The 25,443-nt window shown below is 46.5% G+C and overlaps 1 protein-coding gene across 1 annotated transcript; it reads right to left on the bottom strand.

Annotated features, from left to right (window-relative positions):
• Positions 1-2,434: 2,434 nt before the first annotated feature.
• Positions 2,435-22,786, bottom strand: ttc34 (tetratricopeptide repeat domain 34). The gene is made up of 8 exons (XM_088617049.1): positions 22,645-22,786; positions 18,857-20,711; positions 17,994-18,216; positions 16,379-16,571; positions 14,240-14,406; positions 11,959-12,232; positions 11,430-11,644; positions 2,435-9,428 (listed from the first exon to the last, which is right to left on the bottom strand). Exons 2-8 carry the CDS (start codon positions 20,608-20,610, stop codon positions 8,892-8,894), a joined length of 3,363 nt encoding a protein of 1,120 aa, XP_088473175.1. The 5' UTR covers positions 20,611-20,711; positions 22,645-22,786; the 3' UTR covers positions 2,435-8,891.
• Between the last annotated feature and the right edge of the window lie 2,657 nt (positions 22,787-25,443).

Raw genomic sequence — 25,443 nt, forward strand, 5'->3', positions numbered from 1 at the left:
ACGAGAGCCCGAGAGAGAGGAGGAGAAAGAGATTGAATCTTTTTTCACGCTCTGAGATCCGGTGCGATAATAAGCAGTCTCGAGCAGCCTGCTGTTTGAGAGAGTGAGGGCTGTGCTGAGGCAGGGTAGGGAGGATGAGGGAGATTGTTGGAAGGGTGGGGGAGAGATGCAGTTCAATGAAGCTGTGTTTGCCATCCCTGCCACCCTGGGATTCCTCTTTCCTTCTTGTTCTCCCTTCCCTCCCCTGTCTCGCTCTGGAATAAACACCCTCACGCACTCACACACACAAAAACGGAGGGATCCGTGCAAAAAGCTTGGATAGAGTAGCCAAAAAGCGTGGGGGGGCAGAGGACGATTTCTGATGAGGGCACGAAAAAGAGGGGGATGAGGTTGGAAAGCCAGAGGAAGTTAGAACAAAAAGAAACTGGGAATGCAAAGGGGGTTAAGAAACAGAGACGCGCAGGAGATGCAACGGAGACAGTGAGAGAACAGCAAGAGCACTTGGAAGCTCGGGATAATGAGGCCACGAGCGAACGGATTCCCATCATTGTAATTGAAGATGTAAACGGTAGTTTGAGACCTCAACACACCCTCCCCTGCAAATCCCCCACCCTGTCCTCTCTCTCCGGCCCAGTGAAGCGATGCCCGCTTATAATTGCCAGCACCCAGGCTGACTGGCTCAGACATTAACCTCAGCCAGGTGTGAGATTGAGATGGCACAGTGCCTGTTCCTTGCTCTGCCGCAGTATTACAGCTCATTAAGAGGTTTATTAGCCACTGTAATTAGCTCTTAGAGAGCAGAGGAGCTGCCGGAGCTGGCTGCTCGTTAACATCGTTAGTGTCTTGGGGGGGCTGTGTGTGTGTGTGTGTGTGTGTGTGTGTGTGTGTGTGTGTGTGTGTGTGAGGGGGGAGTATGAGTGAAAGCTGCTCTCTAATGGCACTGCGTCTGTTCTCTTCATAGAGCTCCTGTTTCCCAGATTTCCCTGTCTTGGTGTGGTGTGCTAGTTTGGGGAAATTAAGCTGGAGAGGGATAACAAAAGGAATGTGCTGGTCACAGAGCAGGCTTTTCCAGCGAGACTGAAGCCAATGTGTTTGACCACACACCCAGGGGGGGAATCACATTCCAGTGAAAGTTAATTGGTCTTTGACTAGGTCTATTTTTAAAGGAAGGAATTACATTTTTTCCTGTTCAAGCCCTGTAGTTCGGCAAGATCTGTAGTTCGGCAGGAGCTCGTGCAACTCTCGTGTCAGCGGAAAGGAGCAGCACAGAGACAAGCCCCCCGCCAAAGTGAGGGCTTTTTGCAGCTGTTCCGTGTTTTTCCTGCTGGAGGCTCCTTCACAGCCTGCAGGAGAGATGGGTGCGGGGTGATTCCCACCATCAAGTCCCAGGGGTTTCTTGATTTTGTGTGGCAGGCCGAGAGCATGAGTCAGGCCTGTCTCCAGCCATAAGAACATACGAATGGTTACAAATGAGAGAAGGCAGCTCAGCCATCTAGCCTGATTTGTAGTTAATAGCTAATTGATGTATGGATCTCATCCCACTGTTTCTTGAAGGAAACCAGGGTATCGGAATCAGCGATTTTAAATGCACTGCCGTGGAGTTTCCACTTGTGTCTTCTGTTTGGGGTTTCATTGTTGATTCTAAAGAAGCTCACTGGGTTGACAGTCAGTGACTCTGAGGACCTCAGAAGCTTTTATTAAGCCCCCTTGTTATCTTCACTGCTCAAGACTAAAATAGTCTTCCAGGACATTCCCTTAAGCCCTGGAATGTAACTAGTTGCTCATCTCTGGACTGATTCCAAAGCAGCAAAATTTATTTTCTAGAATGTGGTTACCACAATCGTACATGATATTCTATATGAGGCCTTACTAGTGTATTATACTGTTTGAGCATAACATCCCTTGATTTAAATTCTATGCTTTTAACTATGCATCCTTAAGTTTTGTGTCCCTTTTTAATTGCTTCTCTATGTTGTCTAGAAGATGTTAATGATGTGTCAACATTAACACCTAAGTTGTTTTCAAGTAGCGTTTCAGCTCAGTTTTCATAGCTTATGTTTTTGCTAACTCCATGCAAAGCTCTAAATAAACACTTGTCTATATTAAATTTCTCCTGTAAGGTGTTTGCCAAGTCTTGAATTTTATCTAAACCGTATTGAATTTAGTTAAGTCTACTTAACTTAGGTTTACCTACTGTAACAAATATCTTGATTATTGATATAAATAAGGAAGAGCTGTGGTCCTAGTACACAACCCTGAGGTATTCCACTAAATACATCACCCAGCTTGAGCATTTTCCCCTTATCTGTGTTCTGTGTTTAATGTCTTCATCCATCCGTTCATTTTCCTAACCACTTCTTCCAATTCAGGGTCATGGGCAAGCAATGGGCACAAAACAGGATACACACTAGACAGGACACACTCACATCAGGGCGAGTTTTACAGAAACCAATTTAATGTCTTCATTTCTTAGCAAATGCTCAATCCAAACGCAAATGCATTTTCCTGAATGCTTACCATCTTTAATTTGAGAACCAGTCTTTAATGAGAAACTTTATCAAAAGCCTTTTGAAAATCCAAATACACCTTATCATATGCCCTCTGTGTGTCTGGTACTGTGTGTTCACCCATCTCTGGCTGTTAGTGCATTTTTCTTTGGGAAATTGAAAAACAGCCTCAGGTTATTTTTCAAATCCAGTCTGTGAGTATTGCACCCAGGATCAGGTGTTGTTTCATTCGCCTGTCGCAATCTGTAAGGAAAGTACTTGAACTCCCAAACATCATCGATGGATTGTCGAGATGGGAAACAGCTGTGCATTTCCACCCCTAATTTAAGCACCAGCATTTGTTCATTTTGACATTTTTCACATTCAAAGTGCCAATTGCGCAATTAAATCAATAAACAGCATATGAGAAGCGTGAATTTGGACTTCAGAGGATTGGTAAACTGCATATTTCATCCCTGTTGCTCGTATCTGATTTCCAGCAAAGAAGTGAGACTTACGTACATCTTATTTCAATCAGATGTGGCTTGTGAATTAAAACATGTGGGAGTATGTGTGTTTTGGGCTGTTTTACATGTTGCTATGTCAGCTGGTAGATAAAACCAATTGGTGCCTTTCTGGATTTCACAGACTGTGAGTGTATTTCTCTCATTCAAGGGAGAAAATATTTAATGTGAGCGACTGTGTACACTGATTGCCATTTCATTTGCAGTTACATCATGTGAATGTAAATGCTCCTCTTAATAATAGATTATTGCTGTATATAGAAATTTTTATTCCAGAGTGTCCCAAAATATTTTACATATACGAGAAACCCCACTTCGTCCACCACTAAGGTGCAGCACCCATCTGGGTGACCCACTGCACAGCAGATCTGGGAGAGAAGTAAGAAACTGATGTATAAATTGAGTTACAGGAGACGTTTTAGGGAGGTCACATTGCATGCATCCAGAATAGAATTGAGTCACATCACTAGGGTTAACAGTTCTACTTTCAGTAACAGTGCCCGGGGATATTTAATAACGAGGTAGGCAAGGATTTCAGTTTAGTCTCATCTGAAGGATGGTGTCTCCTACAGCATGGTGTCTGTTTTTTGTTGTAATGGGGTACTATTGAAAATTCAGGTCCAGTGGGTCATCTGGTTGTCAACCAACACCACTTACACCCACAACCTGCGATTTTTCACAGGTCTTCCATCTCAGGAGAGACCAAGTCCAGAAGCTGCTTAGCTTCTGAGATCTCTTGATATCCGACTGCATGATAGTAATGCTACTCTGTCAACAGCAGGAATTCTGGACCAACACTTGACTTACAGTAGCTGGTCCCAACTGACACTCAGAAATGTTTGAGCACACTGAGTGTGACTGATGTGTGACTAAAGCAGTAGTGCGCAGCAGTAGTTAGGGATCTGAACTTGTAACTGGAAGGTTGTCTTTTCAAGTCCCAGGTGAGACACTGCTATTATATCCATGAGCACTGAAACTCCAGCAGAATACCCAGCTGTACAGATGTACATCAGCCAAATTTATTAGTAGATAGACTAGTCTCTGAGTGTGACTAAACCTTTACTGTCTTCTTAATGTACCATCATAAAATCCATGTGTTCATAGGAAAAAATACAGCACACAATAGTTCTTCAGTCAGACAGTGTGATGCATCACAAGCTGCCATCAGTGAGCTTACAAAACTGAAAGCACTGTTCCGGGCTGATGTCTGTGAAAGGTACGAAACTCAACGGGATCTGAGCAGTTAATGCAAAGAGGGATGTACTGGCCCTTCGAGGTGCAAAGAGGGAAAATAATCTGTAAAACTGGCAGAGAAAAGCAGTCTGTCAGCCAGAAAATCCACTGCACCTGTGATGGCATTCTGACTGACATTTTGAATCAAAATCAAGAACATAGTCATCGAATGTACGGACGCTAACACCGATGGTGACAATCGTTGTTTCTTTGTCCAAGTTTTACAGTCGCAGCTTTAGCACTGCCTCATTGTGGTTTAGTGGATCACAGTTTATGCAATTCTGCTACTGTTTCCAGTCATTCTGATTACAAGGTAACTGCAGGTGGAGGAAGGGCTTGGCTTCACTTGTGGATACAGCTCAGGACTCAAGCTGTACTGTACATGTATGTCAAGGCTCTCTGTGACTCCAGTCCTTTCCACTGCCCTGAACTCACATTCAGCAATGGTACTATGTAATGGCTTCATAATCCATTTGTAACTGCTACACAGGACATTCTAATCTCATGCATACTGAAATGCTTCACCGGCACATGCCAAAATGACATAACATGCATACAGCTGTTTGTCACATGACATAGAGTGAACGTCACACGTGTTGTACCAAGTGCTATGAATGATGTTACAGCAAATGCTGGGACCTCCTGTGCACACATTATTTCATTATTTGCATTTCCCCATAAGCACACGATTATAATATCCTGCATAGTAGTTTTGAAAGGATTATGAAGACATTATGGAGCAACATTCAAATAATTAAACAAAAAAAGTCATTTAGGACATTTAGAATACATATGGACAAAAGCTAAGAAAAATTACAGAGCTATCCAAGGTCTCTGGAGAAAGTTTTGATTTTAGTATTGTTTCAGAAACCCAAAAATCAGCTCTACAATACTCGGTCCCATCTCTCCCTCTATCTCTGTCCTGTTGTCTGCACTGGGATGTATGCGGCATTTTACAGCATTGCATTCATTTTGATTCATGAAAACATCAATTTCATCTTGTGGAGATAATGCTCTACTTTTACAGAGACCATCTTTTCAATCTTACATCAGCTACTTTTCCCCTTCTTGTAATTCTCCGTTCATCCAGCACCCTCTTATCAGTTCCTCTGAGCTTATCACCAGCTCCTCATTGTTTTTACGTTGCATTGTGCAATTCCTGTTCCAATTCATTTCCCAAACTTTTGCCGTCTCTTCTTAGACAATGAGTGAATACCAATTCAAACAGCTGGAGAGAATGTGAATGAGCTGACCAGTGCATCGTTTTGAACAGGCTTTTCTTCAGTTCTGGTCCGAACAGTTAGATTCTGATGGAGGAACTGTTTACTGTTTATTTACTTCACTGCTCTTGCATTATGGGTTTGATTCCAGACTAGGGTATATTCTGGGTGGATTTAGCATGCTCTCCCCGTCACTGTCTTGGTTATCTCTGGTTTCCTCATATCTCCCAAGAACAAGCTGGCCAGGTTAGTTGGTGTCTCTGAATATTCCCGGCATGCTTGTGTGTGTGACTGCCCTGCGATGGACTGGTGTGCTGTCCAAGATAGAGTCCTGCCTTGCATCCTGTGCTTTTGGAATAAGCTTTCTCCATAAGAAATCAATGCATTGAAGCAAGGGCATTAAGCTAGCACTGCTCATGTTCTTGAGAATACCTGACCTCACTGATTTTTATATTCTTGTAACCCTTAAAGATGGGTGTCATCTTTAATTTATTTTAGAGTTAGTTTAGGGGCCGACCTCAAAGACAAATATCTCTTCAGGGGTTTTGCCAAAAGGGATCAAAGTTGAACTTTTTTCTTATTTTTTCTTATTTTTTAAAGTTGTCCATTTCTGCTGTTAGCTGTTTAGCTGTGCAGAAGGAGCGATTTTTGTTCTATGTCTGGACCCAGAATGTCATTTCAGTAAAAGAACAGCAATGTCTTCCAGAAACAAATCTTTGGTGAAGACGTGAAGGATTGGAACACACTCCTCGTGCAGTTCACCTTTCCTTGCTCTCTAATCTTAACAGTTAATTTGTGCTGTTTGTTGTCTCTTGTCTGGGTCTGATGCAAGTAGCATACTTTCTGCCAAGGAAAGAGATCAAGCCTGGGGTTTGTTTTCTGAGAGCACCTCTGCTAATTGTGTACCAGCACAGGGAGAACTAATTTAGCAATTAGAGATTTATTAGTTGAGCAAGGTATATTGCTGTGCAATTGTGCCTGCCCAGGCAGGGAATGCTTCAGTGCTTCTGATTAGCAAATGAAAAACAAGCTGAAAGCTTTTTCATTAGATGTCTGTTTTGGGGGGAAAACAGGTTGTCTTTGAGAGATGAGTTAGCAAAGACCTGCTAAAAGCTTGCCCTAGAATCTTCTTTCATCTGGAGAGGTAGGTGTGTGTGTGTGTGTGTGTGTGTGTGTGTGTGTGTGTTGTGTGTGAGACAGAGGGCGAGGGGTCAGCACTGCAGCCTGTCTTTGTTCTGACATTGAGGGAACAACTCTTGAATCACTGCAGCATGCCATACTCTGCCAAACATTTAAAAATACATAAAGCTTCCATTTCTCCCGTCTTATCATCCTTTCATATGCCCATCTTGGCTATACAACATTGTTGATATCCACAGCACCTAATGTGAATTGAGGGTTTCTTCAATTACAGATTCAATTTTCTCCACAGGAAAGATTATCCAGGGGAACTAATCCCAGTGATTCCCAATGGGCATTACCATTCCCTGCCCATTAGCTACCACTGCTCTTTATCTGTCTAAGAAGGGCAGTCTTCCAGATAGGCAGTGAGACAGCAACACAGACCGACTTGTTCACAATCGCCCACAATGCCTTTCTAGTCTAAGAAAGCCCAGAGAAGGTGTTTTGTCATACAATGATTGGCTTTTTCTGGTGCAGGTGTCACCATCCCGTGATCGTCCCTCATCCATCCTCCCATCTCGTCTTTCCGATTTACAACCTCTCTCCACTCAGAATATTTCCTGTCCCTTTAAGACACGCCCAGCCTTGCATGCTCCCCTCCAGGAGATGACCCAGACCTTACAGTCCAGGCACAGCATGATCCAGGCACAGCTTCAGCAAGACTTTCCTGCACCAGTGTTAATTTGCAGGAGACTGCGTTTTCAGGAGACCTAGAAGTAAAACCATTGAATTAGATCTGCATTCCAAAGGGAAAAATTCTGATGGTAATAAAAACGCAGTGTAAGGTAATATACAATACATTCTGTAACGGTGTGTTCCCATTAGTTCTTGCCCCCGTCTACAAATACTGATGATGAATACAAAACAAATGAACTTTTGGATCATTTTGGTTTTCCTCCCAGTCAGGGCAAAGACTAAGAGAAATTAAAACTGCAATATAAATATTCATTGGATGTTCTTCTTCCCCAACAGTTTGTGTGGGTCACTTCATTTTTTGATTCCATCGCCTCACCACCATGAGGATTCTCTTTGCAACCCTTGTTTGAGCCTCAAGAAAACTGTCCATTTCAGGACACTGACTGGCTTTTCAGCAAATCAGGAAATTGGGGGGGAATTTAAAAAAAAACATAAAAGTTTTAGCTTGAACCCTTTTCAAATATGATGCTGAAGAAGCATGTTCACACTGACGTTACAGCCTTTGAAATACAAGAATACCGTCTCCCTCTGCCCTGATTACTACACCATGCAATTCTGCTTTAAATGTATTCTTTAAGGTTAACCAGCATCTTAAAACTTCATGTTGGAGAGACAGAATCCACACAGCCAGAAAACCCTATGGATTTCTGTTCTTCAACTAAAACAAACCTGTTTTCCACATGAAAGTTTTAGAGGAAGCCCAGTTTGCGTATTCTAAGCTGACATTGTAGTCTGTCCACAACACTGCATTCGCCCAGGGGGCCACCCGTAAGTGTGCTTGCTTCCATGCTGCTCAGATTTGCAGAGCGACACGATGGTGCTGAGGCCATTCTTTATTTCTGAATGGTGGAGGAAGGGGGCAAGTGCTCCTTTGCGTTTTCCACTAAAATGTCGTCATCACCTGTATCTGATCTCCAACGTCTATAACATTTTTTTTCAGTTGTTTTCCTGGCAGCCAGCACTTTTTGCAAAACAAACACCCGAACTGCTGGGATACCCAGTTCCACTTCTCACTCTGCTGTAGCAGGTAATCCTCAACAGTCAGCAACAGCCCCCAAGAGCAGCAGTGGGCTTGCAGTGCTGTCTGTGAGAGCCACATCGCCCCCTCTTCATCACTGTGCACCTCCTGCACTGTCCTCTGGACCCCGCAGCGTGACAGATTGCAATGGCCTCTAAAATGCACGACAGTATGACGAATGGCCACTGCCGTCGTCCCCCCATACCACGTCCAAGGAGACGAACCAAGCTGATGAACAATTGGCGGCCCCAAAGTGGGGATTGTCTCATGCAAAATGAATTGGCGAACTGGAATTTTTTCAAAATGCCCTAAAGCAAAAAAGCAACGCCAGTGTGGGCACTATAGCAGCTATTGATACGGATAGAATGAGTATTGCACTTGGTAATAATTGGTTATTCTTCATCAAGTAATTTGTGTAGGACACCCTTTCCTTGCTCACAATACAGAAGCTCTATTGGTGGTCCTGCTTGACGGCACAGCAGCTGGAAATCCTGTCCCATTCCAGTACTTCCTGACCTCGTTCTCAGGGTCTCTAGTTGACGATGCACGAGCCAGCCGCCTCTCTTTTGATCCTGGCCTTCAGCCTGCGCAGCTCGGCGTGGCTCTCATCCACCCTGAGGCCGTAGTCCACGAGGCGCCAGGCCTCGCTCAGCCGCTGCTGCCCGAAGTGTCGCAGCGCAGCCCGCTGGAAGCTTTCAGCCAACCGAGCCCTGCCCAGCCCGGCCTCGATGCAGGCCAAAGCCTGGGACCGGTGCAGATCCAGAGCCCGGGCAAAGTCCTCCAAAGCGGACTCCTCGCGGGAAGACAGCGCCAGGCTGTGGCCCCGTCGGCACAGATCCCCGGCCCACGCCCTTGGGTCCTGCCCCGGGCCCGCGTGGCTCCGCACGACCAGCTGGAGGTCGGACACGGCCCGCTCGTGGAGGCCGAGCCGCGCCAGGCAGGCCGCGCGCTGCCGCAGGTGGGGGGGGTTCGCCGCCTCGCCTCCGGCTCGCACCGCCACCGTCAGCAGGGCCAGCGCCTGCTCCCACTGGCCGCGCTCGGACGCGCAGCCTGCCTCTTCCGCTGCAGCCTGCCAGTGAGAGACAACCCCAGTGACCTCTGTACCAGCATGGCCAACACTGCGACAACAGCACTGACAGGAATCAGCTGTGTGGAGACCTACACTGTGGAAATAAGCCATAACTTCAAATTGCTGTTGCATCAAATGACTACGAGACATGGAAACTGAGGAAGACAAATTAAACAACTAAAAATGCATATTGTGGTCATTATTTCCAAGCAGGCTGTCTCAGGCTGCAGAGAATCAGTGGTCCGTCTCTTTGTCAAAACTGCCCTCCTCTTCCAGGCTGAAACTGCTTATAACATCGTGTAATCCCTATTAAATGTCCAGGGATAATTGCCTTAATAATACGTTATTAAAGGAGAAACCACAGAGCGGCAGCAATTCGAGAAAGCAGGAGCCTTCTGGAGGGCAGTGAGTGGTGAAGGCTAATGGAGCTCTGGGCAATGGGACACACCAGGGCAGGAGCTGGGCAAACCACTGCTCAGACCTCGCACTCTCTCCCTCTGATCGTGGAGCAAGCAGGCGAAAGTGGCTGAGCCTAATTCATCTGCTTGTCCTGTGTGTGCGCGAATCCAGCTCAGACACACTCACTCGGATCATTTTCTCCTACAGTTACTTTTTACCATTAGGATTTGATATTGGTGGGCCAGTTCATCCATCTAGCCTTGCAGATGCCCAGGAGCAACTGAGCAACTTGTGGTGAGTGTGGAGCTGCAGCCAGCATTAACTCTTTGATTGTTTGTATTTCTCATTTTATACCACCCTATGTGGCATTGCCACTCCACAGTGCCACAGTGCCCCACAGGAGAGTTAGCACTGACAGGAGGAGTGGTGCATCTCTCACTGATGTCACTGCAACACTGCAGATGCCCATGAAGCTGTAAGTGTATGGTTTCATCCAGATCACAACTTTCCATTAAGATAAACCTAGTGGGCCAGTTGAGTAATTCACAAGCACCAGAATTCCTTTTAACAGTAATTTCTAACGTCCTTCATTTCTGAATCTTTATGATGACAGATATTGACCAAACCAGCAGAGATCACATTCCCATTTACTTTTCAACTGCCATATGTTTGTCTTTTGTGTCTGTTGTGGTTCTGGGTGGTGGGAGTGGTGGGGGGGGGCTGCACAAAAACATTCAGTTGATTTTGAATGAGCATGACAGGACCACAAAGTCTCACAGAAAAGAGATCCTTTCATCAAGTCGATGGAATGTTTTTGCAGTGTATCAAAGACCACCAGTCAAAATGTTGATGATAATTCACTTTTCACGTGTCCTAAAAAGCCACAGTCTTTTCAGCAGTTAAAAGGGAAATCTGAAAACCCAAAACATGTGGTGAGCCTTTGTCCAGGGAGCTTTTGTTATGTTTGGATTTTTTCACAGTGCTACTTAACAGAGCTCTGTGCAGAGCCTACTGTGGCTCAGCGACTGTAAACAGCACTGTGCCTCACCTGCAGGCAGTCTCATACTTAGCATCTGTCTGTCAGTCATTACCACACACAGGCCCCAACTAGGAATACTGAAACAACAGTAACTTTGTGTTTGCTACATACAGACTCTCAGGGCCAAAATGATGATCATCCAGTTATGGGCTGATAATCTAGCCCGATGTTGTCCCCTGTAAAAGATTATTGTGCTTTCTCAAAATCCTGCTGGTCTAATGCCTGAATTTTGGCTGTTCACCTGCCAGTGTCCAATCCTCTGACTGTACTGCCTGTGGCACCCCGTGGGAGATGTGGGTGTGGTTTTGTTTCTGTAAGTGTGATCGTCGCGGTTCCACACGGGGGGTCGTGCCCCCCGCCACCCGTTCCATCCCCCACACCTGGGGCGCGAACCCCCGGTCTCTGGCGTAACGCAACAGGGCACCAACCGCATGAGCTAAAGGAGACCTCCCCCAGCCCAGGCAGCTGAGGTCCCTGCTACGCGCAGTGAGGGCGCTGACGTCACCGCACGAGCTCCGCTACATCAGCAAGCGGGGTGTCTGTGAGCGGGGCTGTGTCAGTACCTGCGCCAGGTGTTTCCGGTGCTGCGCACTCAGGAGGGTGAGCAGGAAGCTCAGGGTCGAGGCCTCTCTCTCCGCTATTTCGCTCAGGCCCCTCGCCGCCCCCATGGCGTTCCTCTGCCACGCCTCTACCACCCCCCATCGAGCCTGGGCCACCGCCTCCCGCGGCTCCTGCCCAAAAATCTGGCGCAGGTGCGCGCCTGCTGCTTCCAAGGCGCCTGAGAGAGAGAAGTCATGTACCATTACTGCGGAGGGGACAGCCAGTACTGCTGTACTGGACTTGAGGATTTAAAACCACAATGAAATCTGAAGCCTAGAGAGAGAAACTGCTGCAGGTACACCTTAGTAGGCTGAAAAGACCCAATACTACCCTGTTGCACCAAAGAGAGAATCTGAAAGCAGCTTCTGGAGCAACAGCTCAGAAAATGTAACCATCAGGGGAAGAGAAAGACCTGCTCTCTGCTTCCACAGCGCAGAGCAGGAACGGGGCTGCTCAGACAAGCTCAAGGGCCAGTTGCTCCCCTCCTCTCACCTCTGGCCAGTAGAGTATCGATATAGAGCAGGTGCCACCTGGGGTCTCGGCAGTCGATCTTCATCAGGGCTCCTCCAATCAGAAACGCCTCTTTCAGAAGCTCCTCCCTGCAGGGAACCGCATTTGCTGCTGTGATTTCGGAGAGCCCCGTCCTACAGTGCTGGTGCAGCCAATCACAGATGAGCTTACTGGCCTTCTCTTTCAGAGACAGGATGTCTTGCGTGACAGCTGCAGCGTCCACTTGGAGTGCTGCAAGTATGTCCTGAGTGCACTCCTGGAACAAACAGAAGGGTCCCCTAAAATGAATGCTCTCTTTATTTATTTCCACCATATTCATTTTCTACCTTAATAATCTTCTGTCTCTTAGTACAGGTACAGGGCATCCTGAAAACTGGTGAATGTCCCCTGATCTCTCCATCTATCCCAATCATCTCTGAGAACTGTTGTTGGTGTGCTGTGGAACTAGGAGCACAGGAACCTCATGTGGGTGATAAATGCTTGACCAGACAGGGCACAGGTAAGTGTTGCTATTCATTTTGGCAACAAGCTGATCAAGCTGGTGTTCCGGCTGGCTTCTCTACCCTAAATCTCTAACTATGGCTTAGTTGCCTAGCTCAAAACACACATCCCAGCAATGCATTTTCTGGAGAGATAGAGGACTCTATAGACAGATCAGCAAAGCTCTGTCTGCTTAGCTCCCTTTTTCATGCAAGAGAAAACAGAGCACAAACATTCAAACAATAGCAATCATGTTAAAAATAGGCAGTGGTGATGTGCTGGTGTGTTATTTAGATGGCAATTGGTCAGGTGTCGCAGTTTTGAGTACCAGGCCGCGTCATTTAAAAGTTCATTATCCCTTATTGTCCTGCCTGCTCTTCCCTCAAGCTGTTAGCTTGTTTTCGCTGTGATTCTCGCTACCCTGTTATTACTGCTGTCAGCGCAGCTATGTGCAGGAAGAAGAGGATGGAGGGTCCTGTATTTAGCAAATTCCTTTCTTTTTGAAGCACAAAACACACACATATGAAGCACCTGATTTACAATTGCTCTTAAAACTGGGTGAATTAAATTGAAAATAATTAATTACGGTTCCTGGCGTCTCCATCTTGAGAGCTCCTGAGACTCTGTTATTATAATAGTTATAGGTATTGCATTATTATTACTTTATTTGGATGCCCTTTTTATCCAAAGCAGACCCATTCATGCTGTTAGTGTATTTTAGTGCTGCAATTTGGAAATGTACTTAGCTAAAGATAAGATGACAACAGCAGTCAGCCCACAGCTTTAACCACTCCTCCACACTGTATTTATAAACTCATTTAGGGTGTCATCTTGTATATCATACACCATGCCCAATAAATACAGGACTGTACAGGCACACTAGTGCGGAGTCAGTATGGAAGTGTAATTTGTGGAAACAAGGTATCTGTCATTGTCTCTGCATGTCTTTGTGTGCTGGTGTAGCCCATCAGGCCACAGCTTTTCCTGCTTTCCATAGCATGAAAGAGACGTTAAGTCCCTGGATTTGATCCCAGTCTATCACAGGCTTGGCCTTCAGATCACTCTGATCCATGGTGAGGCAGTTTACACAGGGCAATGGGTACCTGTAGAGGTAACTCAAACTCACAATCCCTCTGGTCAGGAGCCCTGAGCCTAACCACTGCTCCGTACACCAAACACTCTCTTTTTCCATCTTTGTCTGCATTTATGTACCTCTCTTTTACTCTGTATGTCTTTTGTCTAATTCACCCAGCCCTCCTGTGTCAATACACTTCTTTTTGTAGCTTCTGTCATCACCTCTGGTCCATTCTCAGACAGAAAGGGCTGTATGCCTCTATAGTGTAAAGAGCAAAGTGTATTGTGTGCAGCATCCCCTGGCATGCCAGATACACACACACCTCTGCACCTCTCCCCCACTCCCTCAGTCCCTATCCTGGTCCTCTGAAGTGAACATTCAGCAGGTGTCAGCACTCTACTGTATCCCCATGCGTGTATTGAGCCTGTGCTGGAGAACAGACCCTAATCTGCCTTATCTTAATGACATCCCTGTACTATCAGCACAGCGGGAAGGAGAATGGAACCACAGAGGCACTTTATCAGTGCTGACACTCCCTTTCAATAATATTCTCCCATTCGACTCTCTCTCTCTCTCTCTCTGTCCACCCTGCCGCTCCAGTGCCTTTTTCAGCACTGGCTTCAACTAATCTCTTTGTCTATTAGAGCCCCATTAATCATGTTTCCCTGTGGTTTCCAGTTCCGGTGTTTTTGGGATGAGGTGTGTCACCTTCTGCTGGTTCAGGGTGAGGTAGGTGAAGCCCCGCCCACACAGGGCCTGCACATGCTCAGATCGCTCCTTGAGGATGGCATTGAAGTCAAAGATGGCAGTCTTGCGCTGACCCAGGAGGGCATAGCATCGTGCCCGTGCCAAGAGGGAGTCCTCAGCCACACCGCCTGCCCTCAGTGAGCAATAACGCCAAAAACATAAGAGGAATGACAACAGGTCTTAGTGCAGGGTTTGTCAATATTAACATACCAGGGTCTTCATCCAACAAACATTAAGTCATTTAGTTTTGCAATCTATGCTCATATAAACTCTCATACACTGCTTGCTTAAATATTATATATATTAGAAATCTAGAAGATGGTTAAGCTTTATGTATAATGCAATGCATTGATGACTTTGAAAGAAGTGCTGGCAGCATCAAAACGTTGACTTGCAGGTGGGGAAACAGGCCTGAGGGTGGAAAAGTCTGACAGAAGCTTGTGTACAGTTGGGCACATTTGACAGTGCTGCTCCTGAGTCATATGTTATCACTTGTAACCCCAAGAGTGCTACCAAGAAAACCTCAGGCTCTGAGCACAATGTTCTCTATGAATGCCTGTCCATTCATGGTTAGGAGGTCAGGTCATACACTGAGTAACAGAAAGAGCAGAACTTCAGAGCTCAATACGAGTTCACTTTTTCTCAAACTCTTGCCCTAGTAGCACACGTACACATATCACTCCATAGCAGTCAAACCCCTAACATTTACTTCCAGATCCTCATGCATTCAAAACAAAAATAGCAATAGGCACGTATTCTACTCTGATAGCAATGGATAATGCACACTGAGCTAGGTTACAAAACACTCCCACAGAACATGTTTATTACTCCAGCATTACAGAGACAGGGCGTTTTGTATAATTGTCTAAGCAAACATTAAGCACTGATTTATTCCTGAGCTTTTAGCTGTTCTGCACATATATATATATATTCTGCTCCGTTTTTCAATTTTAAAAAAAGAAATAATGAGAACAGAAATTCCAGGAACTGTAAAGCAATTTGAGCTGATTTACTTTCTGGATAAATAAATGCGCTGTGGAAAAAAAAAGGTTTTTGGAAAGACCGTGAAAGGAGATTTGTCTTCAATTCTCTTCACACTTCCTCGTGTTACTCAAGATCCAAATAAACAACCTTAACTTTAGGCAGTCAATCATAAGACACTCACTCATCCCAGTAAAAAGACAGTTCAGAAAAACAAAAAGAGAAGTAACTATGGATACTTCCTTTTCCAAAGAAAAAAACAGTGGGGAATTCTAGCATATACTGTACAAGGGAGGCCAAAATAAAACATTTAAAACATCAATTTACACTGTGGTAAGGTTCTCTGGACAGTTACAGTATGTTAACTGTTTAGGCAGCTTGACAAGTAGTTCACTATCAAAGTACCACAGATGGTTCTAATTCTGTTTGCAATGTATTGAATTTAGATTGATTTCCCTATTTTGTGTCTCTCAGTAGAGGAAGTCACAGTCCCTCCATTGTAGCGGCCTCCTATCTTTTGCTTTAACACAGATGTTCTGGGGTCTGCGCCAGACCTCAACTTAGGCAGTGTCTGTCAGCAGGATGTCTGTGGTCGTCCACTAAGTGTTTGAATTGGGCTCTGTGGTTTGGTCATGCGATTCTCATCAATTCCACTAGGTCTCTAACCCCTCTAGCACTACTATTTTAACGATGCCTTGAGGTGGAATTGAAGCTTCAAGCTTCAAAGGGGAGAAAAAAGAAGAAACTTGATTGAATAATGCACATCAGGTGGATCAGGACTCACGCTGGTGATAGGAATTACTAATATTGGACTAACAGCGTCTAACAACAATAATAATATCTATATAAAATTCAGTATTGCCAATTATGTTTCAAATGTAATACCTCCTCAGTTGAGAATCACTATTCGCTCTGTGTGTGTTCTCCTCTGACATGCCTGACATTTGTCATTGGGCATGCTGTGAGCTCCAGAGAGCCTTACTGGAAAGTGGGCTCCATGTGTCTTACTGGTTATCTGTGCATGCACCACAAACCCCTTGCTCATGTTTGAAAGCACTAGTGCATGTTTCAGGTTCGAGAGTCTGTTCCTTCAGCTCAGGGTGCTGTGACTGTGCCTACCGGAGGCGATGATGGAGATGGTGAGGTAGGACACTGCCTCTCGGATGCTGAGGTCTGCTTTGGGGCCCTCCAGGATGCGCATGGCAGCAGTGTGGCATTGCTCCTGTAACAGTGCCCGGTCTGCTGTTCCTGCCACTGCCAGCAGGGGGAGCAAGCAGCTGGTGTCACCACACTGGGTCAGCTTCTTCAGCAGCTGGGCAGAGGGAAAGAGATAGGAGCAGACAGAGAGGGAAGGTACAGTGGAGCAGACCTGCAAAGACGTCAAGCCCCATACAGAACTTTAATCGAGCTCAATGGGGAAACTCTCTCCACTGAAGGATAAGAGTCCATCCCGATACAGCTCTGCTGATAAAATAAAAGCTCGATCCAGTGCAGGAGTCAGTGTCAGTGATTTGGCTCACTACGGAAGAGCATGGCCTTGCTCATTTCAGCATTCAAGTGGTTATTTAAGAAGCTGCCCTGAGGTTATCTAATTTTCATTTATTTTCTCTCTGACAAGATGTGGCAAGAAGCCCATTAGTAGCTCATTAAATCCACTTTGCAATTGAAAGCAATTAGCTCTTTCACAACAACAGATAAAGCCGACAGTAGAGAACATTAATCAAACAGTGACTGTAATCTAAGACAGTACTCAGGTCAGGCCATGTCCTGTCTCTCTCAGTCTCATTCTCTATCTCCTCTGCGACAGTGTCTGTATCTTCTTCTCTCTTTTTCTATGTTAATTTCCCCCCTTTCATACAAAATTTCGTGTGTCTGACTGATTGTATTACAATGTGCAGCGGATCCCTAAAACCATCCATGTGACGTTCAGCACAAGCATCAGACCAGTCAAAGCACTGAAATGTTCCATTGCTAGTTCAACACAGAGCGATCAACTGTATTTACAGTAGAAACTTAACTGTCAGCCCACAAAAACAACTAAAATTGTTGGCAATCTACACTACCTGGATGGTTTTAGCCATAATTTGCAGTCTCAGTACTGCTGTAGGTGTGGGCTATTGGGAGAAAAGCTAAAAAGCTAAGCCACCCAGTTAAATATGTAAAATCTTGGCAAATATTGCCCCCAGCTGGTGATTGTATAGATGACAGTTCAACCACTTTGTTTTGCATTCTCTAGAGGGAAATCCACCTCCTTTTTTAAAATCCAGCAGTTTCCACAGATCCCTGATCAAGCTAGTTTTATTCATACCCCTTCCGGGGGGGGCAGACTAACAGAGACTCTGCTTGCTCTGTGTATAGGGAACATTTCCTGACATTCTCTTTCAATCAGATTGGTAAACCCTTCTCTTTATCACAACAACCCCTAGCACGACCGCCATTTCTATAGTTTTACCGCAATCTTGCAAGGGATGGCCATATCTCATCATGGATGGGAGTAGATCTGCAACTGTGAACTACCAATATTTTCCTCATTGGTCCTGGGAGAAATCCAAACCAGTTTAACAGCACAGGTTTAACGCCAACCCTGGGCTCGCACCTGCTTGCATTGCAGCGGTGCAGTAGGCAAACCGAGGTGCTGGATTGCATTTACCGCCAGTCAACAGCCAACAAAAGCAGCCGGGCTTCCACCCGTGACCTGCCAGCCGCTGCCATTCTGGGTGAGGTGCTCCCGTACCTGGTTGGCATCGTACAGGAAGCCCCGGTGCAGCTGGAGCAGGGCGAGGCGGGCGAGAACGGGCGAGCGGGGAGACGGGTGGCCGAGGGACAGGAGCAAGCGGTAGGCCTCCTCCGCCCGCCCCAGCCTGTAGAGGGCGTCGGCTGCCAGGATCCGCGGCGCGGCGCTGCCCGGCTCCAGCTCCATCAGCAGGGCTGCCAGCGCCTGCACCCCCGCGGGGGTCCTGAGCAACACAGAAGCCCGTGAGATCCAGGAGGGGGGTGGGGGTGGGGGCATCGCACAGGTAAGACGGCAGACAGGCCCAAACACCTTCACAGATCAAGGCTGTGGAGCAGCAGTTCCCAGTCCTGGTCCTGGTGAGGCACACAGCTGCTGCTCAGGCCCACAATCAAACCCTCCATTGACGAGAAGGAAAAAGGAATGAAAAGAGAAGTGGAAGAGAAAGAAGAAGATGAATTGGAAGTGTTTGTTCCCAGCTCCAACATGTTGGAGCATTAATCACTGTATTTTGAAAGTGAAATAAAATCCCAAGCTTGGGACTGGAAACAAAACGCAAATGTTCCAGTAAGGCTTCACTGATCTCATGAAGGTGGGCTGGAATGAAAACCAGCAGGTAGGGGGGGCACCAGATCCAGGATTGGGAACCGCTGCTTTAGGTGATCCTGCTGTAAGCACACAAAATACAGGCTCTTGGGATGGCTGTGCATACACATCCAGACCCACAGAGACATGCAGCAGCCAAGCAGACACGCAACAGCTGTCTTCCCAACACCTAGAGCTCACAGCCGGCACAAGTCCTCTCACAGGGAGAACACAGAAGCGCAGTATTAGAATCCAAAGAGCGAGGGCAGTGAGGGGCGTACCCTTCCTTGTGTGAGGAGCAGCAATCCCGCTCAGGCAGTCTAGACGGGGACTGATCTCTTTGCTGCTGCTGCTGCTGCTCGGGGATGGGCGAGGGGCTCCGTCCGCCCTGGCTGCTGCCCCTGCCAGCTCCCTCCAGCATGGCCCTCCCCTGCTCCAGCAGCACGGTGAACAGCAGCCCCCGCAGGTTCCAAGGGATGAGGCAGCGCACAGTCAGGGCCGTCTCTTGAGGGTGCAGCCGGCTTGCTGTCATGTAGTCCAGGGCCGCCAAGTAGTGGGAGTCGGCCAGCATGCGCAGCAGCCCCCGGCCACAGAGTGCCCGCACACAGCTGGAGGGGTGTGGGGCGCTGTGCTCAATCACCGCCTGGAAGTCCTCCAGCGCACCCTGCTGGTCGCCTGACAGAAAGCGCGCAAACCCTTGCAGCACCTGTACTGTGTTTTGGTAGCTCTGCTGGGCTGGGGCGACTGCCGCAAGCTGGCTGCAGATGGACAGGGCCTCCCGGAACTGCCCTCGGAGGAGGAGGCAGTCTGCCAGCCTCACGCGCAGCTCTCTGCTGCCCCCTCCTGGCTCCAGGTGGCACAGGGCCTGCAGCCCTGCGATGACAGGATCCAGCAACTCCACCCCTTTGGAGGAGCGCAGATCAGGCCGCCCTAATACGGCCTCCCTGTACTCACAAAGCCCCCTCTCTGTCTGCTGCCTGAGCTGAGAGCAGGCAGAAGCCTCCGCCCCACGGTCCGAGAACAGCTGCTGGAATTGCAGCCTGGCAGTGGCAGGGTGAGTCCCGAAGGCCTCGCTGAGGTCCCAGCACATCTCCGCTGCCCGGCCTCCCGCAGAAAAGAGGGCGGCTGCTCGGCCCACCAGGAGACAGGCTCTTCTTTCAGGCAGCAGCCAGTGCGCAGCTGGCTTTTCCGTGCCGGCGCGGGTCTCTGCCTGCAAGTCTGTCTCCCCCAGAGCCAGGGAGTAAGCCTGTGCACTCTCATTGAAGCTGCCAGCTTGGAACAGGGCCACGGCCTGGAGCTCCTGCACACGTGTGTCGCCGGGGGCGATGGCTGATAAGAAGTGGAGGTATTTGGAAGCTTCTTCTGGGTGGAGAGCTTCGGTTCCCCCTTCCTGTTCAGCCTCTGTCTCGTCCCCCAGTGTCTGTAGAGATAGTCTCTCCAGGAAGGCATCGACAATTCTGGGCAGGAGCTGGGCCTGCCTGCTCCTGATGAGCCTGGCGGCCTCGGCCTCGTTTGCGTGGAAAGCCTGCAGGTAGAGCTTCGGCCCACGGGCCCCGCGAGGCTCCGAGAGGAGGCTGGCCAGGGCGCGCGTCAGCTCCAGGGCCAGGCGCGCGGAACCCAGCGGACAGGGGTCTTGTTTCCCCTCCAGCAGGGCCGAGCAGCGCGCCGCCACTTCGTCGGCGCCCCGGCCTGCGGCCAGCAGGAGCGACTCCATCTTGTAGAGGCTAGCGGCGAGGTTGTTGGGGACCAGCGTGGACAGGAACACAGCCGCCAGGCCTTTGTTGGGGCCGGGGCTCTCCCCGGGGTGCTGAGCTTCTCCCGGGTCTTCCAGCCGGGCTTCCAAAGTGGAAACGACCCCCGCCAACGTGGCCCCCCCCAGGCCACGCACGTGGGAGACGGTGGTCCCGGCGTGGCAGCCGAACGCTGACGTGTACAGAGCAGTGGCCCTCCTAAGCTCTCCCTCTCCTAGGAGCTTATCCCCTTCCTTGCACAGCTCTGCAGCGCCGTCCGCCGCCTCCCTGGGGGCGGCGGCCATATTGGGCTCGGGCGTCTTCTGTCCTGGGCGCAGCTCACACACCAGGGAGGGGCCCGCTGGTCAGAATGCAGGACGGGGGGCTCACACAGCTCTCAAAGGCCCTGAGAGTGGACCAAAAACACGAGAACGTCCATCACAAGGATATTTTTCACCTCCATAATTCCATATCTCGCTTCAAACTGCAATATGCTTAAAAAGCTGTTTAAGCTATGACAGTCACAATGTTTGTATCGCTGAATTGGAATAGTACATCCAAAACAAAAAGGACCTGTTTGTCTGACAGACCCTGACTGATGACTTACTCTCCTCTTTCTGATACTACTGACCCCAAGAAGGCTCCGCAGCCCAAACATTGTGTCTCTTTTCTTTTCAGCACGGAATAAACCTTTACCTTACTTACTATGTCTTCCACCCTTGATGGGATCTGCTACGCTCTTAAGATCCTTTGAATGGATCTGAAAATGTCCAACATCTAGCTCCTTGCATATCTAGCTCCCAGGAACGTGACGATTTGAGCGCTATGTAGACAGCACAAACACAATTGCATGGTACCATCATACACTGACATCTAATACAACAAACCAGTGAAAACTGGTTAAACTAATCAAGCCGGACAAGCGCTGAGTCAATGCAAATTAGAGGTGCCTAGCTTGCAGCATGGTAATCGCGCACAGTGCGCGTCTGACTTTCTCCGTACTGCTCGGCTCGGAGATAAAAATTATCGCATCCGACCACCTCGAGCTAGGCTCATTCCTGAGAGTAAAAACTGAATGTGAGCTGGCACGCTGAACGACGCTTTTGTAAGTCTTTTTTTTGCACTGAGAGGTATCAAGACAAATTACCGTAAAGGACGCAGTCTAGATTGAACTGGTGGGGGTCGGGTGTCCCGTTCTGCCAATGAAATGTTAGTTGTTATTAGTGACTAGGAGATACACAAACTGGCTGACTGATAGAAATAAAGCCGACTACTATCATTCTGGCTCCTACAATACACACCAGAAATCGTAAAACACCATACAAATCTATATCTTGGATTTTCTGTGTCGTTTTAGAACTATTCCAAATACACGTTTCCATAGCTGAGTAACTGTTTTCTTAGTTCTTGAAATTTCATCTCGTGTTCCAAGACGGCTCAAGGTTTAGTTGCGTCAGTCGTGACACAAACTACATTAGCAAAGAAAGCGCTTTTACACCCAATTATTGGTTTGGTTTTGTTGTCAAGTGGCGTCTGGGAATTGGCTGCAGCAATATTTAAACGCAGTCTATAGAAATATAGCCTGTGACAACACAGTCATCGAGGTGACAGCCGCCTTAAATCCGCAGGTCACCTAGTTCACTTCTCACCTGTAGCCGTGCACAGTCGCATATTACAGGGGGCTTTTTAAAAACATAATAATAATGGTAGCCGAATTGAGACACATTTCAGAATTGTTAAAAATTCATACATAGGTCTTTGGGGGGGGGGGGGAATTCCATTTGATTTTTTGTTAACGAGCAATGTAAAAACACGCAAGACGTCCAAAAGCTGAAAGCTGAGTTGAAAGACGAGGGAAAGAGGAAAAATGGCAGCTGCCAGCGCACTAGGAACTTTCCAAAAATAAATCGCTTCTAAGGAGCATCGGTACAATTCTGAGAAATCTGAAGAGAAAAGGAAAATTATTTGTCCTCACTGAAAGCGGATTTCACTTTGCATTCTTAATAGCTATAGTTCATGGTGTGTGGAGCGGATTTTTATTAATCCTTACTGTACCTTGTTGAATTGCAAATTAATTATGCAACTACAAAATTAATATTAATGCAGTTTAATGTGTTTTAATGTATCGTATGCACCCGCATTTTCTTACTAGTCTTTCTTGTTACAGTTACAGCAATTGTTTTCGAATAGCTTGTGCCCTTTTCTTATTTAACTTGTCATCAGAATTGTCCACACTTACACTGTACGTCGTAACTTAATACAGCGTTTCCATTGTTGCAGTAATTTAAGACTGCATAGTACAAGCACCGCGAAACAAATGTTTAAAATTCAAAATTTACCTTTTTTTCCAAAGAGAAGCAATCATAAGACGCTTAGTTTTCTCTTCTTCTTTTATTTCATGCCGGCGTTTTGCATGTAGACATCGAAAAGACTCTCAAGATTTTAACATTCCGAGAAAGACACATGAACTACACGTTTCATTTTAACTTGATCTCTTTAAAAGAGGAAAGAGGCGGATCAGCTTCACTGTAACTACATGTGCCGGGTTGCCGGAGCAACAATAAACACTTTGGGACAAGGATTGGAAAGCCCTCTTTAAATGTGCTTAGCTGTCCCTTAAATTAAACAAGTTCAACTATAATTTATTTACATTACCTTATATCTCTCCCACACACCACAACAACATTATTCTAAGGAAAGTGTAATTTTTAGCTCCTTCATAATAAATCCCATTGTTCTCATTAACTCAGCTTCATTCATTTTAATGGATAAAAAAGATAAAATTAATACATTCTGTGGTGATGCTAAACTTCAGCAGCAGTTGAGTGTACCAGAGGGCTAACCTACTGGATAGATCCATTATTAAAAACAAAAATGGTCCAAAAATGGCAATTTATCAAAAATACGTAATAGTCCTGATACTGATCTTGTATTTATAATGAGTTTCTGGGCCTGTAATTGCCATCATGAGCAATATAACCATGTATTCATTCATGCATCATACATGTTCCAGGGCCTGGCTATTTTACTGAAGGTTAATTTACATTTTGACACATCAGCAGTATCTAGAAACATATTTCTAACTCCACTGTAGGGCTTTCGCAGCTTTCCACACCCTAACAAGGGCAATGGTGGTTAGAAAGATACTGTAGGCACACTGTGTCAATGAAACACCCTGTGACACATTTCCATAGTATGGAAGCCCTTTCCCGCCAGGGAGTAAAAAAAAAACGCTCTATGGTATCTCAGAAGTCCGACTTAGTATCTCAGAATTCCGACTTAGTAAGTCAGAATTGCGACTTAGCATCTCAGAATTCTGACTTAGTATCTCAGAATTGCGACTTATTAAGTCAGAATTTCGACTTAGTATCTCAGAATTGCGACTTAGTAAGTCAGAATTCCGACTTAGTATCTCAGAATTGCGACTTAGTAAGTCAGAATTCCGACTTAGTAAGTCAGAATTCCGATTTAGTATCTCAGAATTGCGACTTAGCAACTCAGAATTCCGACTTAGCAATTCTGAGTTACTAAGTCGGAATTCTGAGTTGCTAAGTCGCAATTCTGAGATACTAAGTCAGAATTCTGAGTTGCTAAGTCGCAATTCTGAGATACTAAGTCGGAATTCTGACTTACTAAGTCGGAATTCTGAGTTGCTAAGTCGCAATTCTGAGATACTAAGTCGGAATTCTGAGATACCATAGCGCGTTTTTTTTTACTCCCTGGCGGAAACGGGCTTCCATACCATAGCTTATAGGCAGAACAATTAATTATTTTTAACTGTTTTGAATATACAGCAGCTAAATGTGCTCCCAGCATGGGCCTTCCTGCTGAACGGCTGTACTGTGAACATTTGACTATACTTGAGACACCAGTTAAGTAGGTTTTGCAGTGTTGTCCTATCCTTTGATGTTAATTAAGATTTGTTTGTATTGGTGTGAGAAGGGTCTGCTCCCTGTGTCAATGGTTAGTTATCATACTTGTGATTATTCTACTTCTTAGTAGGCTAGTACTACGGCATTGCAGAATTAGCCTTTACTCCTCTGCTGCACAGAAACGGTGAATTAATTCCATTAATCAGCTTGGAGGTTAAGAAAGTTAATTGCTGAAGCTTAAGAAGGCATACCTTGTATATCAGCACTTTGCCCTCTGAATGGCTTCTGTAACATGTCTGTATTGCTAAATACTTGACAAGATGTTTTTAATGGTTAAAATTGATCATTCTGTATCGTTTAATTTGTGTGAACCCATTTTCATTGCTTACAACAGAATGCATACTGGCTATATTTGAACGTGTTTGCTGTGTTTAATACAACACCATTCCTTCATGACATTAAAACCGTAATGTACAATAGTTCAGGTGGGTAGTTGCGTCAGCATGTGTAGACTGCAAAGGAACAAGTAATAAGTTTATTCCAAGCTGAAAAGAGAAGAAAGAAAACACAACGTTTCGGCCGTGGAGCCTTCTTCAGGTGTTATAATATACAATAGGCTGGCCCAGGTCACATCTATTTAAATAAAATTTAGTTTGTCACATTCTCAGTCCTTTCTTTGTTACCCATTTGACCTGTGACACGTAAGCTAACGATCATCTCTATTAGGTCATCATGAGAAGAGGTGGAAGAGTGGAATGAAAACGTGCAGAAACCTCAGCCCCATGGGACTGGAACTGTGCAATCTCAATTTGCAGGGCCAGGAGAATTCAAACAGCAATGTCCACATTAGGACGTGTTGGTTGAAGGCCTTTTTCTGCCCTACACCATGAAACTCTTAGACTGAACACTTGGCAGGCTTGTAATATACTAAAAAGGAAACTGTATTAGCTCCTCTGGGAAGTTGTAGTCAGGGAAGGTTCGACATTTGATGGGCTGTTTCGACAATCTTCATTCTCTGAAAAGGTGTGGACAGCCCTCGTCAGTGCTGAGAGGCACAGAGCAGTCCCTGACTTTGGAAGAATCGACAGACCCCTTGCTCGGTTCCTGCTACACTAATCTGGTTAACGTTAGTGACAAGGCACGTTCCCTTTGCTGAGAATGTCTGCAAACCAACATACAGATCAGGGAATCACTTTTCTTTAAGTGGCCCTTTAAATGAAGGCCAGGAGGGTTGTGTTGGTGCATTCTGGGTAGCGATTAGCTAAC

Source organism: Lepisosteus platostomus, chromosome 23, assembly GCF_059453375.1.
Source record: "Lepisosteus platostomus isolate fLepPlt1 chromosome 23, fLepPlt1.hap1, whole genome shotgun sequence".
NCBI classification, from domain to species: domain Eukaryota; kingdom Metazoa; phylum Chordata; class Actinopteri; order Semionotiformes; family Lepisosteidae; genus Lepisosteus; species Lepisosteus platostomus.

Bases quoted from the DNA above. Each gene is read 5' to 3' on its own strand.
- ttc34 (XM_088617049.1), bottom strand. From the start codon at position 20,610: ATGGCCGCCGCCCCCAGGGAGGCGGCGGACGGCGCTGCAGAGCTGTGC. The intron at 14,407-16,378 runs GTAGGCACAGTC...CACTGAGGGCAG, and splicing joins CATCTCCATCATCGCCTCCG to GCGGTGTGGCTGAGGACTCC. The intron at 9,429-11,429 runs GTACTGACACAG...TCTCACTGGCAG, and splicing joins ACCGGAAACACCTGGCGCAG to GCTGCAGCGGAAGAGGCAGG.